This window comes from Nerophis lumbriciformis, linkage group LG29 (genome assembly GCF_033978685.3).
Source record: "Nerophis lumbriciformis linkage group LG29, RoL_Nlum_v2.1, whole genome shotgun sequence".
Taxonomy (NCBI): domain Eukaryota; kingdom Metazoa; phylum Chordata; class Actinopteri; order Syngnathiformes; family Syngnathidae; genus Nerophis; species Nerophis lumbriciformis.
In genome coordinates, this window is record NC_084576.2 from 27,903,206 (window position 1) to 27,919,337 (window position 16,132).

Genomic DNA, 16,132 nt, shown 5'->3' on the forward strand with positions numbered 1-16,132 from the left:
AGGGTAGCCCAGACTTCCCTCTCCCCAGACCAGTGGTTCTTAACCTGGGTTCAATCGAACCCTAGGGGTTCGGTGAGTCGGCCTCAGGGAGGTCAAAACAGACCCGACTCATCGTGTAAATAAAAACTTCTCCCTATAGGCGTATTACGGATACCGCAACAGCAGAAGTCAGACTGATTTGCAGGTGTGTAATTTAAGTTAAACTACTAATTAGGGATGTCCCGATCCAGGTTTTTGCACTTCCGGTCCGATACCGATATTGTTTTTGCATTTCCGATCCGATACCGATACTGACCGATACCGATACTGGCCTATCCGTGCATGTATTGAAGTTTAAAGTTATTTAGCCTACTTAGTTGTCAGAATCATGTTGAAAAGGGTTTTAGTACTCTTGATAAGAACTAGCCAGCTGAATTAGGGGAGTTTGAATAATACACAATGGTTGGTAACAAGAAACTGACCTGTTTATTCAAGGATAAACACAAAATAGACAAAATTATACATGACAAACTGAAATGGCATCATTGAAACTAGGGCTGGGCGATATGGCCTTTTTTTTATTATTGTCATATTTTAAGGCCATATTGCGATACACAATATATATCTCGATATTTTGCCTCAGCCTTGAATGAACACTTGATGCATATAATCACAGCAGTATGATGATTCTATGTGTTTTGATTGATTGATTGAGACTTTTATTAGTAGGTTGCACAGTGAAGTACATATTCCGTACAATTGACCACTAAATGGTAAGACCCCAATAAGTTTTTCAACTTGTTTAAGTCGGGGTCCACTTAAATTGATTCATGATACAGATATATACTATCAGATATATACTATCATCATAATACAGTCATCACACAAGATAATCACATTGAATTATTTACATTATTTATAATCCAGGGTGTGGAGGGGGGTGCCTGATGTAAGTGTCAAAAAGACAGCCAAAAGAGTTTATGAGAATAAATCTAAAGTTAAAATATAGGGTAGAAATGCACCCATTTGCAGGAAATGTAGTCTTGATTTTCAAAATGTTCTTTCAAGGCTTGCATGTCTACATTAAAACATTCTTCTTCATACTGCATTAATATATGCTACTTTTAAACTTTCATGCAGAGAAGGAAATCACAACTAAATAGATCACTAATTTTTTCATACGTTGTTGATGTGGAAAGTTTTGCCTCTGCATTTGGATAGTGTGGACGTGTGGCACCGAATGGAGATAAGCGTCTCGACAGACGTCACAATATTTGAACAATGATGACGAAAACTGTTGTCTCTGTCGTGTCCGTGTGTCGAAAATTGTTATGCGCTTATTTTTTTTATTTGATTATGTGCGTGGCATAGATTTGCCGTGCGCAGAGGATGCTTGAGCAGGCGCGCACCTTAGCGGCTGCGCTAGCATCACAGCTAACGTTAGCCATGCCGCTACCTCGCTCTCTGCTGGGAGAGGACGTATACGTATGTGACGTATGACGTGACAGTATGTGACGTGTGTAAGAAGGTGCGCTCGCTGTCTGTGAGAGGGAGACACAGGAAAGAGTGAGAAGAGCCTGTCGTATAATGCCAGCAGCTAAAAGCAACTGCGTGAGAATTGTGGATGTGTTGAAGGTGTGCTGGAAAATGCGGAACGGAAATTAGGGAGCAGCAGAAAAGTGGAATGTATTATTTAAATCGGTGCATTGGAAAACACGGATCTGGATCGGCATTTTCCCATGCCTTGCCGATACGCAATTTTTGGCAAATATCGGCAGCCGATCCTATCCAAATATCGGATCGGGACATCCCTAGTACTAATGATTGTCACACACACACTAGGTGTGGTGAAATTTGTCCTCTGCATTTGACCCATCCCCCTGTTCACCCCCTGGGAGGTGAGGGGAGCAGTGGGCCGCAGCGGTGGCCGCGCCCCGGAATCATTTTTGGTGATTTAACCCCCAATTCCAACCTTTGATGCTGAGTGCCAAGCAGGGAGGTAATGGCTCCCATTTTTATAGTCTTTGGTATGACTCGGCCGGGGTTTTGAACTCACAACCTACCAATCTCAGGGCGGACACTCTAACCACTCGGCCACTGAGTTTGGTTTGAGTTTATGCACTGTGCTGGTTTTGTTGTTTGAACAAGGTGATGTTCATAAACGGTTCATTTTATGCACCAGTGAAAAAAACATGGTAACACTTTAGTATGGGGAACATATTTACCTTTAATTAGTTGCTTATTAATATGCAAATTAGTAACATATTGGCTCTTAACTAGTCATTATTAAGTACTTATTAATGCCTTATTCGGCATGGCCTTATTATAACCCTAATCATCAGACCCTAACCCTAACCAAATATCTCTAAATTAAGTCTTTACTTAGAATATGTTCCCCATACTAAAGTGTTACCAAAAACATATAACTTTGTCTTGAATTTGAAAAAAATAACATTTTATTTTTCACTAAAGAAAGGTTCGGTGAATGCGCATATGAAACTGGTGGGGTTCGGTACCTCCAACAAGGTTAAGAACCACTGCCCCAGACCATACTTGCCAACCTTGAGACCTCCGAATTCGGGAGATGGGGGTGTATATATTTTCAAGTATTTCTTATATACCGTATTTTTGGGACTATAAGTCACAGTTTTTTTCATAGTTTGGCCGGGGGTGCGACTTATACTCAGGAGCGACTTATGTGTGAAATTATTAACACATTACCGTAAAATATCAAATAATATTATTTAGCTCATTTAGGTAAGAGACTAGACCAGACCTGGGCAAATTAAGGCCCGGGGTCCACATGCGGCCCGTTAAGCTTTTCAATCTGGCCCACCGGACATTCCCAAATACTATTTTTTAGATCTTTAAGATGGAAAGTGTAGCTGCCATTATGATGTGCAGTCTTGTTTTCTAATTACCATAAGTATTGAACTATACAACGTATTTCAATGGTTGGAATCTGCGCTTTTGCTTGATATTTTAGTGACTAGTGTCCTGATACCAATATTATTTCGATACTTTTCAGTACTTTTCGATAATTTTCTAAATGAAGGGGACCAGAAAAAATTGCATAATTGGCTTTATTTTAAGCAAAAATCTTAGTGTGTGGCGGACCGGTACTTTTCAGAGGCGGTATGGTACCGAATATGATTCATTAGTATCACAGTACTATACTAATACCCGTATACCGTAGAACCCTACTAGTTACTATGGTAATCTACGTCACAGCAGGTCAGACGAGGCACCAAGCAGTGTGGGTGGGGAGCATTTCCACAGAGTGTTTCCAGAGCCTGAAATGTGGGTGTCAGGGACAGATGCGGAAGGAGGTTTTTACAAGAAAGTTCTAAATCTTAGTGATATGTCAGATTGTAGATTTTTTTATTTTATTTTATTTTTTTTACCCTTCACGTTCATATTTCGCTGTGTTTGTTGCATTTGGCTTGATTGTAATGGTGTGATGTTCATATGTTGTCAATATTCAGGGTTTTATCCTTCATAGAAAAAAAATAAAATTCCATTCCGTTTTTAAGGCAGTCTGTCATAACATTTTTAGTATTCAATCACACTTTATTGTGAGGTTTTGTATTACCGTATTTTTCGGACTATAAGTCGCAGTTTTTTTCATAGTAAAATATCAAATAATTAGAGCTAGCACGGTGGTGCAGGGGTTAGTGCATGTACATCACAATACGAAGGTCCTGAGCAGTCCTGAGTTCAATCCCGGGCTCGGGATCTTTCTGTGTGGAGTTTGCATGTTCTCCCCGTGACTGCGTGGGTTCCCTCCGGGTACTCCGGCTTCCTCCCACCTCCAAAGACATGCACCTGGGGATAGGTTGATTGGCAACACTAAATTGGCCCTAGTGTGTGAATGTGAGTGTGAATGTTGTCTGTCTATCTGTGTTGGCCCTGCGATGAGGTGGCGACTTGTCCAGGGTGTACGCTGCCTTCCTCCGCCTGATTGTAGCTGAGATAGGCTCCAGCGCCCCCGCGACTCCAAAGGGAATAAGCGCTAGAAAATGGATGGATTAGATTTTATATCATCATTCATTCACACCTGGTGGTGGTAAGCTACATTTGTAGCCACAGCTGCCCTGGGGTAGACTGATGGAAGCGAGGCTGCTAGTTTGCGCCTGCGGCCCCTCCGACCACCTCCTACCATTCATTCATCATTCATTCACCAGTGTGAGCGGCACCGGGGGCAAGGGTGAAGTGTCCTGACCAAGGACACGACTGCAGCGATTTGGATGTCAAGAGGCGGGGAGCGAACCTGCAACCCTCAGGTTTCTTGCATGGCCGCTCTACCCACTACGCCATGCCGCCCCTATATTATATATATTAGAGATGTCCGATAATGGCTTTTTTGCCGATATCCGATATTGTCCAACTCTTAATTACCGATTTTGATATCAACCGATACCGATATATACAGTCGTGGAATTAACACATTATGCCTAATTTTGTTGTGATGCCTCGCTGGATGCATTAAAAATGTAACATGGTTTTCCAAAAAAAAATGCCAACATGGCACTGACATATTTATTATTGAAGTCACAAATTGCATTAATTTTTTTAACATGCCCCAAAACAGCAGCTTGGAATTTGGGACATGCTCTCCCTGAGAGAGCATGAGGAGGTTGAGGTGGGCGGGGTTGGGGTGGGGTAGGCGGGGTTTTAAAGTTAAAGTGTTAAAGTTGTTTATACGGCCACCCTCAGTGTGACTTGTATGGTTGTTGACCAAGTATATAGTATGTATATATATATATATATATTTATTCATTTATTTATTTATTTAAATAATCCGTTCAATCGTGTTCAATGGAGAAGTCTGATCTACAAAATGTGCAGGCAGCATACCCCTTCCCCTTCGAGCTGTCCTGGATGAACAGAAATTATTTTTTCCAATCATTTTGGAACTTGCAAGCGTACGTCTTCTTCTCACTCGTCGTCGCCGTGTCTCTTCTTCGTCCTTCCGCTTTGTCCCCATTATGTTTTTCGGACGTTACTACTTGCCGTAGTTTTGAATCAATGCATGATGGGAATCCGGATGTTGTGTCAGTGTATTAACGTGCCGGCTGGAATAAACACACGCTGAGAAATAGCTCCGTGCCTGCCTACTTTATGGGTTATAGATAAACCTTTGGATAACGGAGACATGTATAATAGTCTCCTTTTCAGGTGAGAGGGAACGCTAAAGACAGTGCCAATATTGTTGTCCGGGTGAACATCGGGAGAATGGATATTTTCGGGAGGGGCACTGAAATTTGACGCTTCGTCCAGCTCCTCCCGGGGGATCCCGAGACTTAGTCTTCCCAACGTGTCCTGGGTCTTCCCCTTGGCCTCCTACCAGTCGGACGTGCCCGAAACACCTCCCTAGGGAGGCGTTCGGGTGGCGTCCTGACCAGATGCCCGAACCACCTCATCTGGCTCCTCTCGATGTGGAGGAGCAGCAGCTTTACCTGGAGATCCTCCCGGATGGCAGAGCTTCTCACCCTGACTCTAAGGGAGAGCCCCGCCACCCGGCGGAGGAAACTCATTTCGGCCGCTAGTACCCGCGATTTTGATTGATTGATTGAAACTTTATTAGTAGATTGCACAGTATAGCATATATTCTGTACAATTGACCACTAAATGGTAACACCCGAATACGTTTTTCAACTTGTTTAAGTCGGGGGCCACGTTAATCAATTCATGGTAAATCTTGTCCTTTCGGTCGTAACCCAAAGCTCATGACCATAGGTGAGGATGGAAACGTAGATGGCCCATTCCGTATCTCGTTCATTAAAAAAAAAATGTTTATAATTCGTACGTTTTTGTTGTTTTATTTGCAAAGTGTATGGGAAAGCACGTGTCTGTTAGCTGCACGGAGCTACCAAAGTCGAGGCCTAGCCCCAGCTCATAACAGACTTTTTTTTTTTTGTCTTTTTAAAAATTGGCTTTTTAAAATAAATAAAAATACCTTTTTGTAGTGAAACCGCTTAATGTAAGAGAAACGTCTGTCAAAGTTTGAGAATTGGAACGTTTGAGCTGCCATCCGTGTCATTTTTTGCTGCTCATGCAAATTCGTTTTTTGTATGTTTGGTCCAATATGGTTCTTTCGTTCAACGTTTTGGGTCGCCGACCCCAGACATTTTTTTAATAACATATAATATTAAGCTACCGTATTTTGATCGTTTTAAGCATCAACGGATCACGCCGTGCACTTTTTTCTTCATCATCACTGGTTACTACTCACTGCAGACTTCACGAGAGCCAACAAAACATCACTTACTGCACAATGTCTGCTGTCACCGGGACGCAGACTGATGGGATGTTGATATATTCCCTTAATCATAATCCTCGCGAAAGAAAAAAAGGGGGATGAAACCAAACGTCTTTTTGCGTCTTTCTCGCCATTCCCGCATCTAAATTGGACGCCAAAGTTGACCAATTTGTCGCAATTTTGTCTTCATCTTTCTATCAAGGTGAAATACATGATTTATTTTCTAAAATAAACTTTCACGAGCTCCAAGGTGCGAGAGCAACTCATTAGCTGATGACGTCAATATAGCTGCACAAGCTAGTTGGCGCTCTGTGATCACGGCGCCGCTATAAAAAGTTTGTCTGTGTTAGCGCTTATACAAACCCCAAAACCAGTGAAGTTGGCACGTTGTGTAAATCGTAAATAAAAACAGAACACAATGATTTGCAAATCCTTTTCAGCCTATATTCAATTGAACAGACTACAAAGACAAGATACTTAATGTTCAAACTGGAAAACGTTGCTATTTTTGCAATTATTAGCTCATGTAGGTTCGCATGGTGACATGGTTTGAATAGGAACATGCTAATGTAGTTATGATATAAAGAGTAGATGCCTTTGCAGCAATCTCACTTGAAATCTATTTTTTTTGTCTTTCCCACAGATGCTGAACCTTATTTTAAACTGAAAGACTCCACCCGGGACCGGGAGCCACTGACAAAGTTTCATTTGGACGCCAACATTTTTCACACCTTTTGGGGGGGGGGGAGGAAAATTAACCTATCACTGAGGTGACCAAAGGGGAATAATGGTGATTTTGCGCCGTGCTCGGCCGCCTGCTTCCGCCCCATCCAGCAATGAATCTTGACTCGCTCTCGCTGGCTTTGTCTCAAATCAGCTATCTGGTGGACAATTTAACAAAGAAAAACTACCGAGCCAGCCAGCAAGAAATACAGCATGTAAGTGGTATTTTGAGGGGGAACAAGTCTTTATCTTGTCTTGGTAGGGTTAATATTTCACTGTGTCCATACCGTTTCCACAGATTGTAATTCGTCACGGCCCTGAGGCAGACAGGCATCTATTTCGCTGTCTTTTCTCACATGTGGATTTTAGTGGCGATGGTAAAAGCAGTGGCAAGGACTTTCACCAGGTACTTCGTTTTTTACCAGACGTTTTTTTGAAGCAACATTATTTTTACATTCACTTGTTTTTGTCAGTCTGTCATAAGATAAACATAGCCTGACATCCAGTGTTAGAATAGCAACAGAACTTTTTAGTTATTAAATGTGCCACCGATTGGTTTTTTTCTACCTTTCAAATAATGCAGTTTTCCCCTACGTTGTTCTTCATATGCTTCTGTTCTCTTTGCGTTCTTCCTTCCCGGTATGTTTTGTCAACTTGCCCAAGACACAGTTTCTGATCCAGGAGTGCGTGTCACTGATATCAAAGCCCAACTTTGTCTCTACCCTGTGCCACGCCATTGACTATCCCCTGCACTACCAGAAGGTAAGGAGCTGGTTTTGCTTTGTGAAAGTAGCCTGTAAAATACGCCGTGTGTCCGTGCACGAAAAATACTAGCAAAAATTTAAGGTGGTTGTTAAAAATATAGCAACAACACCCGGTATCAGTGTTTCCCATACAATTATTTGTGCCAAAAGGATTCGGCACAACCCTCGCTCATAAACACATTACATACCTGCCAACTACTCCGGTTTTCCCGTAATTAGTACGGTTTTCATCAACCTATTCCGGGTTACGGTTGCAGTGATAAAAAATACGGTTTTTCATTAATTAAATTTTTTTTTTTTTTTTTAAATGCACGAGGCTGCCAAGCACGAGGCACCTGTTGCCATTGTTTCCAAACGAGCGAACGATCATGGAATCAGCCGGAGAAAAATCGCAAACGAGTCTTAAACCGAAAAGAAAACTGCAGTCATTCCGTGAAGAATATTCAAAAGCCTATCCGGGAATAATTATCCGTTCCAAAAAGGGTGAAAACTACGCGAATTGCACCTTGTGCAGACAAGATTTTTCGATCGGACACGGAGGAATTAGCGATGTAAAAGACCACGTTGGGACAAAAGAACACAAGTCTAATGCCGTTGCTAGCGATACAAGTGGAAAACTTTCAACGTTTTTCGGATTTTAGCCACAAAAAGGTAATGACACCAATGTTATCTATTGGAATTGTTTAGTACTGTTATACTGTTAAAAGTGTTTATACTATTTATGCTTTCAAGTCCAAGTTGAAGAAATCTTGTTAAATGTTGACAGCATAACTACCAAAATACAGAAGTATGTCCTTAATATTTTTGCAGCAGTGCTATTTCTGTTGAAATGTTAATGATTACATTAGAGATGTGATGTGCCACTTTTCAAGTGTCTGATGGCTTAAATTAATTTTCATTAATTTTTCATATTTTGAATTCTTTTGAAAGGCTTACAAAAAAACTACATTTGAATTGTAATTCCATGCTATTGACAGGACTATTAATTGTAATGAAGTTAGCTTACCATGTTTACAGTATGATAATTGTGATAGAAATGTGAATTTTAGGCACAGAATATTTTTTACAATTGAACAAGGCAGTAGATTATACAAGCTTGGACAGAAAGTTAATAATGACACCAATTTTTTTTTAATGGAATTGTTTAGTACTGTTTTACCATTTGTTTACTGTAAAAAGTGTTTATACTGTTTATACTTTCAATTAACAAATTGAAGTCTTGTGAAAGGTTGACAGGATAACTGGCATTACCGGTAACTGTCAAAATAATTTCAAACTATTGAAGTTAGCTTACAGAATAAACATGTCAATCAACCCATATGATTTTTGCTGTAATATTTTTGTTTTGAAAAGTCACTGTGACTGATAGAAAAGTGATGGTTTTAGCAACATTTTAACCTGTCTGAATGCTAATAATCATTTTGCGTCGGGGGGGTGAAGCCTGAACCCCCCACCAGGACTTTGTCCTGGACCTACCAGGGCCTGCAACCCCTGGACCCTGGCTACTAGGTTTTTCTGATTTCAAAAGTTGGCAGGTATGTTAGTAGGTGGCAGCAAGTAGCTAATTGCTTTGTAGATGTTGGGGAACATGGTTTGTCGTGATCCCAATATGCAGACGACAGCGGGAAGCAGCGTGCATGTAAAAAGGTATCTAACGCCTAAACCAAAAATAAACAAAAGGCGTTGAAGCTTACGGATGGCTATGCAAAACGAAACTAAAACTGAACTGGCTGCAAAGTAAACAAAAACAGAATGCTGGACGACAGCAAAGACTTACAGCGTGTGGAGCAGCAGACGGCGTCCACAAAGTACATCCGTAAATGACATGACAATCAACAACAAAATAGGAGCGCAAGACAAGAACTAAAACACTACACACAGGGAAACACCAAAAAACTCAAAATAAGTCCCGGTGTGATTTGACAGGTGGTGACAGTACACCTACTTTGAGACAAGAGCTATAGTGATGCATGCTTGGTTATGGTTTGAATTCATATCCAACAATTGCGAGAACGACTTTTTATTGTCAATCAGCTGCTGAGTTTCATTATTTTATGTTTTCTGCTGGTGGTGTGCCTCCGGATTTTTTCAATGAAAAAAGTGTGCCTTGGCTCACAAAAGGTTGAAAAACACTGAATTAGGCAACTTGCATGATGTCAATTCTACACGTTTTTTCACCTCTTCATTTTCTATGTGGTAAAACTGCAACCATCTACATGACATTGATGTTTTTTTTATTTTTTATTTCAGAGCTTAAAACCATCTACCCACTTATTCACTCAACTAAGTAAAGTTCTTAAGCTCAGCAAGGTCCAAGAGGTAAGTCAGTGTGGTCTACTGTTGCAGTATAAAAGAATTGTAAAGACTCCATATGAAATGGAAGAACATGTTTGACTAATGACTCAATGCTTTTGTAGGTGATTTTTGGCCTCGCTCTGCTCAACTCCTGCAACACAGATCTTCGTGGATTTGGTAAGCAGATCTAATCAAAACCTTAATTGGAAAAAAAAACTTTTTTCTCACCACCCCCCTTTCTTATTTTTTCCAGCGTCACAGTTTATTAAGCAGAAGCTTCCGGACCTCCTGCGGTCATACATCGACGCAGATCTCGGTGGAAACCAAGAAGGTGGCTTCCAGGACATTGCGATAGAGGTCTTGCACCTGCTGCTCTCCCATTTACTATTTGGTCAAAAGGGAGCCAGTGGTGTGGGACAAGAGCAGATTGAGGCCTTCTTGAAGACACTTTGCCGAGGTATGTCGGACCTGTTGTCTGAGTTAGGTCTTCTACTGAACTGCTTTGTTGATGCGAAATGGTTGTTTCAGATTTCCCGCAGGAGCGCTGCCCTGTGGTGCTCGCACCACTGTTGTACCCTGAAAAACGGGACATTCTCATGGACAGGATCCTGCCTGACTCGGGGGAGTTAGCTAAGACCAGAATGGAGAGTTCACTTGCTGAGTTCATGCAGGAAGTGGGCTACAGTTTCTGTGCCAGGTGTGTTTTATACCCTGTGTTTAGCTCATGTGGCACCTCTTTGTCAGCACTGACCTGTGTGTCCTTTTGTCCTCAGTCTGGACGAGTGCAGAAACATCATCCTCCAGTATGGGGTGAGGGAGGTGACAGCCAGCCAGGTAGCCAGAGTCCTGGGCATGATGGCTCGCACGCACTCTGGCCTAACTGATGGCATTCCTCTACAGGTGAGTTAGTCACGTTGCTATTCACTTAAGGTGGAAATCTTTGGGTACGTCAAGATTCGATTACCATTCAGGAGCTATGATTCAATTATTTATACATCTTTTATTATATTTTATATTCTCATTATATTTTTAATTAGAGATGTCCGATAATGGCTTTTTTGCCGATTTCCGATATTGTCCAACTCTTAATTAACGATTCCAATATCAACCGATACCGATAAATACAGTCGTGGAATTATCACATTATTATGCATAATTTTGTTGTGATGCAGAGTATGGGGTATCGGACTGTCTGATTGTGGCAGTCCGCTCCCTGTATGATCAGTGCCAGAGCTTGGTCCGCATTGCCGGTAGTAAGTTGGACACGTTTCCAGTGAGGGTTGGACTCCGCCAAGGCTGCCCTTTGTCACCGATTTTGTTCATAACTTTTATGGACAGAATTTCTAGGCGCAGTTAAGGCGTTGAGGGGATCTGGTTTGGTGGCTGCAGGATTAGGTCTCTGCTTTCTGCAGATGATGTGGTCCTGATGGCTTCATCTGGCCAGGATCTTCAGCTCTCACTGGATCGGTTCGCAGCTGAGTGTGAAGCGACTGGGATGAGAATCAGCACCTCCAAGTCCGAGTCCATGGTCCTCGCCCGGAAAAGAGTGGAGTGCCATCTCCGGGTTGGGGAGGAGATCTTGCCCCAAGTGGAGGAGTTCAAGTACCTCGGAGTCTTGTTCACGAGTGAGGGAAGAGTGGATCGTGAGATCGACAGGCGGATCGGTGCGGCGTCTTCAGTAATGCGGACGCTGTATCGATCCGTTGTGGTGAAGAAGGAGCTGAGCCGGAAGGCAAAGCTCTCAATTTACCGGTCGATCTACGTTCCCATCCTCACCTATGGTCATGAGCTTTGGGTTATGACCGAAAGGACAAGATCACGGGTACAAGCGGCCGAAATGAGTTTCCTCCGCCGGGTGGCGGGGCTCTCCCTTAGAGATAGGGTGAGAAGCTCTGTCATCAAAGTAAAGCCGCTGCTCCTCCACATCGAGAGGAGCCAGATGAGGTGGTTCGGGCATCTGGTCAGGATACCACCCGAACGCCTCCCTAGGGAGGTGTTTAGGGCACGTCCGACCGGTAGGAGGCCGCGGGGAAGACCCAGGACACGTTGGGAAGACTATGTCTCCCGGCTGGCCTGGGAACGCCTCGGGGTCCCACAGGAAGAGCTGGACGAAGTGGCTGGGGAGAGGGAAGTCTGGGCTTCCCTGCTTAGGCTGCTGCCCCCGCGACCCGACCTCGGATAAGCGGAAGAAGATGGATGGATGGCATTAAACAATGTAACAAGGTTTTCCAAAATAAATCAACTCAAGTTATGGCACTGCCATATTTATTATTGAAGTCACAAAGTGCATTATTTTTTTTTAACATGCCTCAAAACAGCAGCTTGGAATTGGAATTTGGGACATGCTCTCCCTGAGAGAGCATGAAAAGGTTGAGGTTGGCGGGGGGGTATATTGTAGCGTTCTGGAAGAGTTAGTGCTGCAAGGGGTTCTGGATATTTGTTCTTTTGTGTTCATGTTGTGTTACGGTGCGGATGTTCTCCCGAAATGTTTGTCATTCTTGTTTGGTGTGGGTTCACAGTGTGGCGCATATTTGTAACAATGTTTAAGTTGTTTATACGGTCACCCTCAGTGTGACTTGTATGGCTGTTGACCAAGTATGGGTTGCATTCACTTGTGTGTGTGAAAAGCCGTAGATATTATGTGATTGGGCTGGCACGCAAGGGCAGTGCCTTTAAGGTTTATTGGCGCTCTGCACTTCTCCCTACGTCCGTGTACCACTCCGTACAGCGGCGTTTAGAAAAAGTCATACATTTTACTTTTTGAAACCAATACCGATAATTTCCGATATTACATTTTAAAGCATTTATCGGCCGATAATATCGGCAACCGGATGTTATCGGCTATCTCTATTTTTAATATATACCACAGAGTTTTCCCTACGTGTAATTAATCATGGTACAGGCCATGGCAAAATAAATTCCGCCATGCCTTCAAAAAAAAAATATATATATATATATATTTTTTGCATAAACACATGTAAGTAATATATTGTATTATTGGATATACTTTATATAGGTAATTACTTACATACTATTGGCCATAATAAGTTAAAAAAACATCTGAAATATAAAAATGTTCCTACAAGCTTTACTGTGGAAAAAAACTGCATCAAAGTTGGCCTGTCAGGATTGCCACAGCTGGTTGCGCACCTAAACTGAAAGGAAAGAAAGTTAAACACAAAAGTATTTCAAGTTAATGAATGCATTTCTCGTTCAAGCTTGTGTAAACTACCCTAATTGTTTTTGACATAACTACCGAAAATAACGTTTAAACGCCTCCGTTTGGACGTCTGTCTGCTCGAGCTTACTCCCACATTCTATAAAAATACATGTTAGGTTAATTGGAGACTGTAAATTGTACATAAGTATGACTGTTAGTGTGAATGATTGTTTGTCTATATGTTCCCTGCGATTGGCCATGCTAATTTGGGTTAGCTTGTCAATGAGCTAGTCCATTGTACGTTAGCATTAAGCTAGCGGCATTGAAGTTAACCTTCATCCTACAGAACTGTATTGCTTTTTTCTGTTTATTTCAAACTTAATTTATTATGATTTCTACATTTATGTGCACTTCATGTGTGTATATATAATGTACTTTCCGTAGTGTGCTTGGTTTTACAGTGACTTCACTGTGGAAAATAACAGCAAAACCAAGTTGTTGTTTTTTAATTTCTTATTCAAAAGACTGTTTACATATTTGGTAAACTAAATTGCAACATTCAGGGAGGGTGGAATATAGTGTAGCCTGTGTTATCTTTTACACTAAGCAGCAATAATTGACAATTGGATTGAACAAGAGAGCAGTCTACCAAGTCAAATTTCTTGTGTGTTAAACATACTTGGCCGATTTAAAGCTGATTCTGATCATTTAAAGACATTTAATTATTAACTAAACAAATATTTAAAAAAAAAAAGGTTTCATCTGACCACAGAACTTTCCTCCAGAAGGTCTTATCTTTGTCCATGTGATGTCAGATGAAACAAAAATTGAGCTGTTTGGCCACAATACCCAGTAATATATTTGTAGGAGAAAAGTTGAGGCCTTTAATCCCAGGAACACCATGTCTACTGTCAAGAATGGTGGTGGTAGTATTATGCTCTGGGCCTGTTTTGCTGCTAATGGAACTGGTTCTTTACAGAGAGTAAATAAGACAATGAAAAAGGAGGATTACCTCCAAATTCTTCAGGACAACCTAAAATCATCAGCCCGGAGGTTGGGTCTTGGGCGCAGTTGGGTGTTCCAACAGGACAATGACCCCAAACACACGTCAAAAGTGGTCAAGGAATGGCTAAATCAGGCTATAATTAAGGTTTTAGAATGGCCTTCCCAAAGTCCTGACTTAAACGTGTGGACAATGCTGAAGAAACAAGTCCATGTCAGAAAACCAACAAATTTAGCCGAACTGCACCAATTTTGTCAAGAGTTGTCCAAAATTAACACATGAATCGCCCATGTTTTAACTATTAACTGTGTTTTATGTAAATGAGATGTTGGTGTGAAAAGATGATGATAGCTGATTTGTTTGATTTTCTTTTTTTTTTTCCCCAGTCCATCACTGCACCAGGAAGTGGTATCTGGAGTGATGGAAAAGATAAGAACGATGGCTCCCAGGCACACACGTGGAATGTCGAAGTGCTCATCGATGTCGTTAAAGAAGCTGTAAGTTTCTACATTCTTGTATTTTTTTTTATGCATACAGTTCTTCAAATATTAGTGCGCTATCCACCCGGATTTTTACCTGAAGCCCTGAAGGCTGCGAAACGGAGCCGCCACAGAACATCTCTGCCATCCGACAATCCTCAGCGCCGTTCTGACGCACACTGTGGCGGCTCCACCGTGTAGCGAGGTAGTGCAGACTCTCACGTTATTAACCGTATCTACTTGGCATCCATTGCACCGGTCACCCCGGGAGGGAGGGGCGCCTTCCAAGGTTTCTCGTTGTTCCCATTGGGTTGAGTTTTTTCTTGCCCAGATGTGGGACCTGAGCCAAGGATGTCGTTGTAGCTTGTGCAGCTCTTTGAGACATTTGAGATTAAGGGCTATATAAGTAAGCTTTGATTGATTTTTTTTAAAAGAAGAGTCAGCGTGTTATCACGTGATAAGGGTAGTTTTAGTAAAGCGCACCACAAACAAGTTTATTCTGTCCTTCCAGGGCCCTGCCATTCGAGACACGTTTCAGCTGCTGAATAACACTGCGGGATGTCTCATACTTTGCAGTTTTATCATAACTTGAATTTCGCTTTGCAGAACGACTATTTTATTTTTCTATTAGTAGCAAGCAACAACACAACATTAACATCATCCCTGACGAGTGTTGTGCAAACACATAAACATCTCATTCAACTACTGCTAACAACTCCCCTGCTTCTCCCGCTCCTATATCAGCTGGTATTTGACACAGGACCCCAAATAGCTGTCCAGTATATGACTGGAATTAGGGCTGGGCGATATATGGAATATACTCGATTAGGGATGTCCCGATCCAGGTTTTTGCACTTCCGATCCGATACCGATATTGTTTTTGCACTTCCGATCCGATACCGATACTGACCAATACTGGCCTATCCGAGCATGTATTAAAGTTTAAAGTTATTTAACCTACTTAGTTGTCAGAATCATGTTGAAGAGGGTTTTAGTACTCTTGATAACAACCAGCCAGCTGAATTAGGGGAGTTTGAATAATACACAATGGTTGGTAACAAGAAACTGACCTGTTTATTCAAGGATAAACACAAAATAGACAAAATTATACATGACAAACAGAAATGGCATCATTGAAACTAGGGCTGGGCGATATGGCCTTTTTTTAATATTGCGATATTTTAAGGCCATATTGCGATACACGATATATATCTCGATATTTTGCCTTAGCCTTGAATGAACACTTGATGCATATAATCACAGCAGTATGATGATTCTATGTGTTTTGATTGATTGATTGAGACTTTTATTAGTAGGTTGCACAGTGAAGTACATATTCCGTACAATTGACCACTAAATGGTAACACCCCAATAAGTTTTTCAACTTGTTTAAGTCGGGGTCCACTTAAATTGATTCATGATACAGATATATACTATCAGATATATACTATCATCATAATACAGTCA

At 41.7% G+C, this 16,132-nt stretch overlaps 1 protein-coding gene across 14 annotated transcripts in view; it reads left to right on the forward strand.

The window, feature by feature from the left end:
• cnot1 (CCR4-NOT transcription complex, subunit 1) overlaps positions 1–16,132 on the forward strand; it is a 64,024-nt gene that overhangs the window by 4,728 nt on the left and 43,164 nt on the right. For 13 of the 14 annotated variants that reach the window (XM_072911910.1, XM_061924585.1, XM_061924588.1 and 10 more), the window contains exons 2-10: positions 6,885–7,179; positions 7,263–7,370; positions 7,628–7,726; positions 9,979–10,047; positions 10,146–10,200; positions 10,277–10,480; positions 10,552–10,720; positions 10,797–10,923; positions 14,573–14,683. In XM_072911910.1, coding sequence (XP_072768011.1) covers positions 7,078–7,179; positions 7,263–7,370; positions 7,628–7,726; positions 9,979–10,047; positions 10,146–10,200; positions 10,277–10,480; positions 10,552–10,720; positions 10,797–10,923; positions 14,573–14,683 — 1,044 coding nt within the window. In that variant the 5' untranslated portion in view covers positions 6,885–7,077. The remainder of the gene's footprint in view (positions 1–6,884; positions 7,180–7,262; positions 7,371–7,627; positions 7,727–9,978; positions 10,048–10,145; positions 10,201–10,276; positions 10,481–10,551; positions 10,721–10,796; positions 10,924–14,572; positions 14,684–16,132) is intronic. The other variant, XM_061924592.1, reaches the window with a different exon arrangement.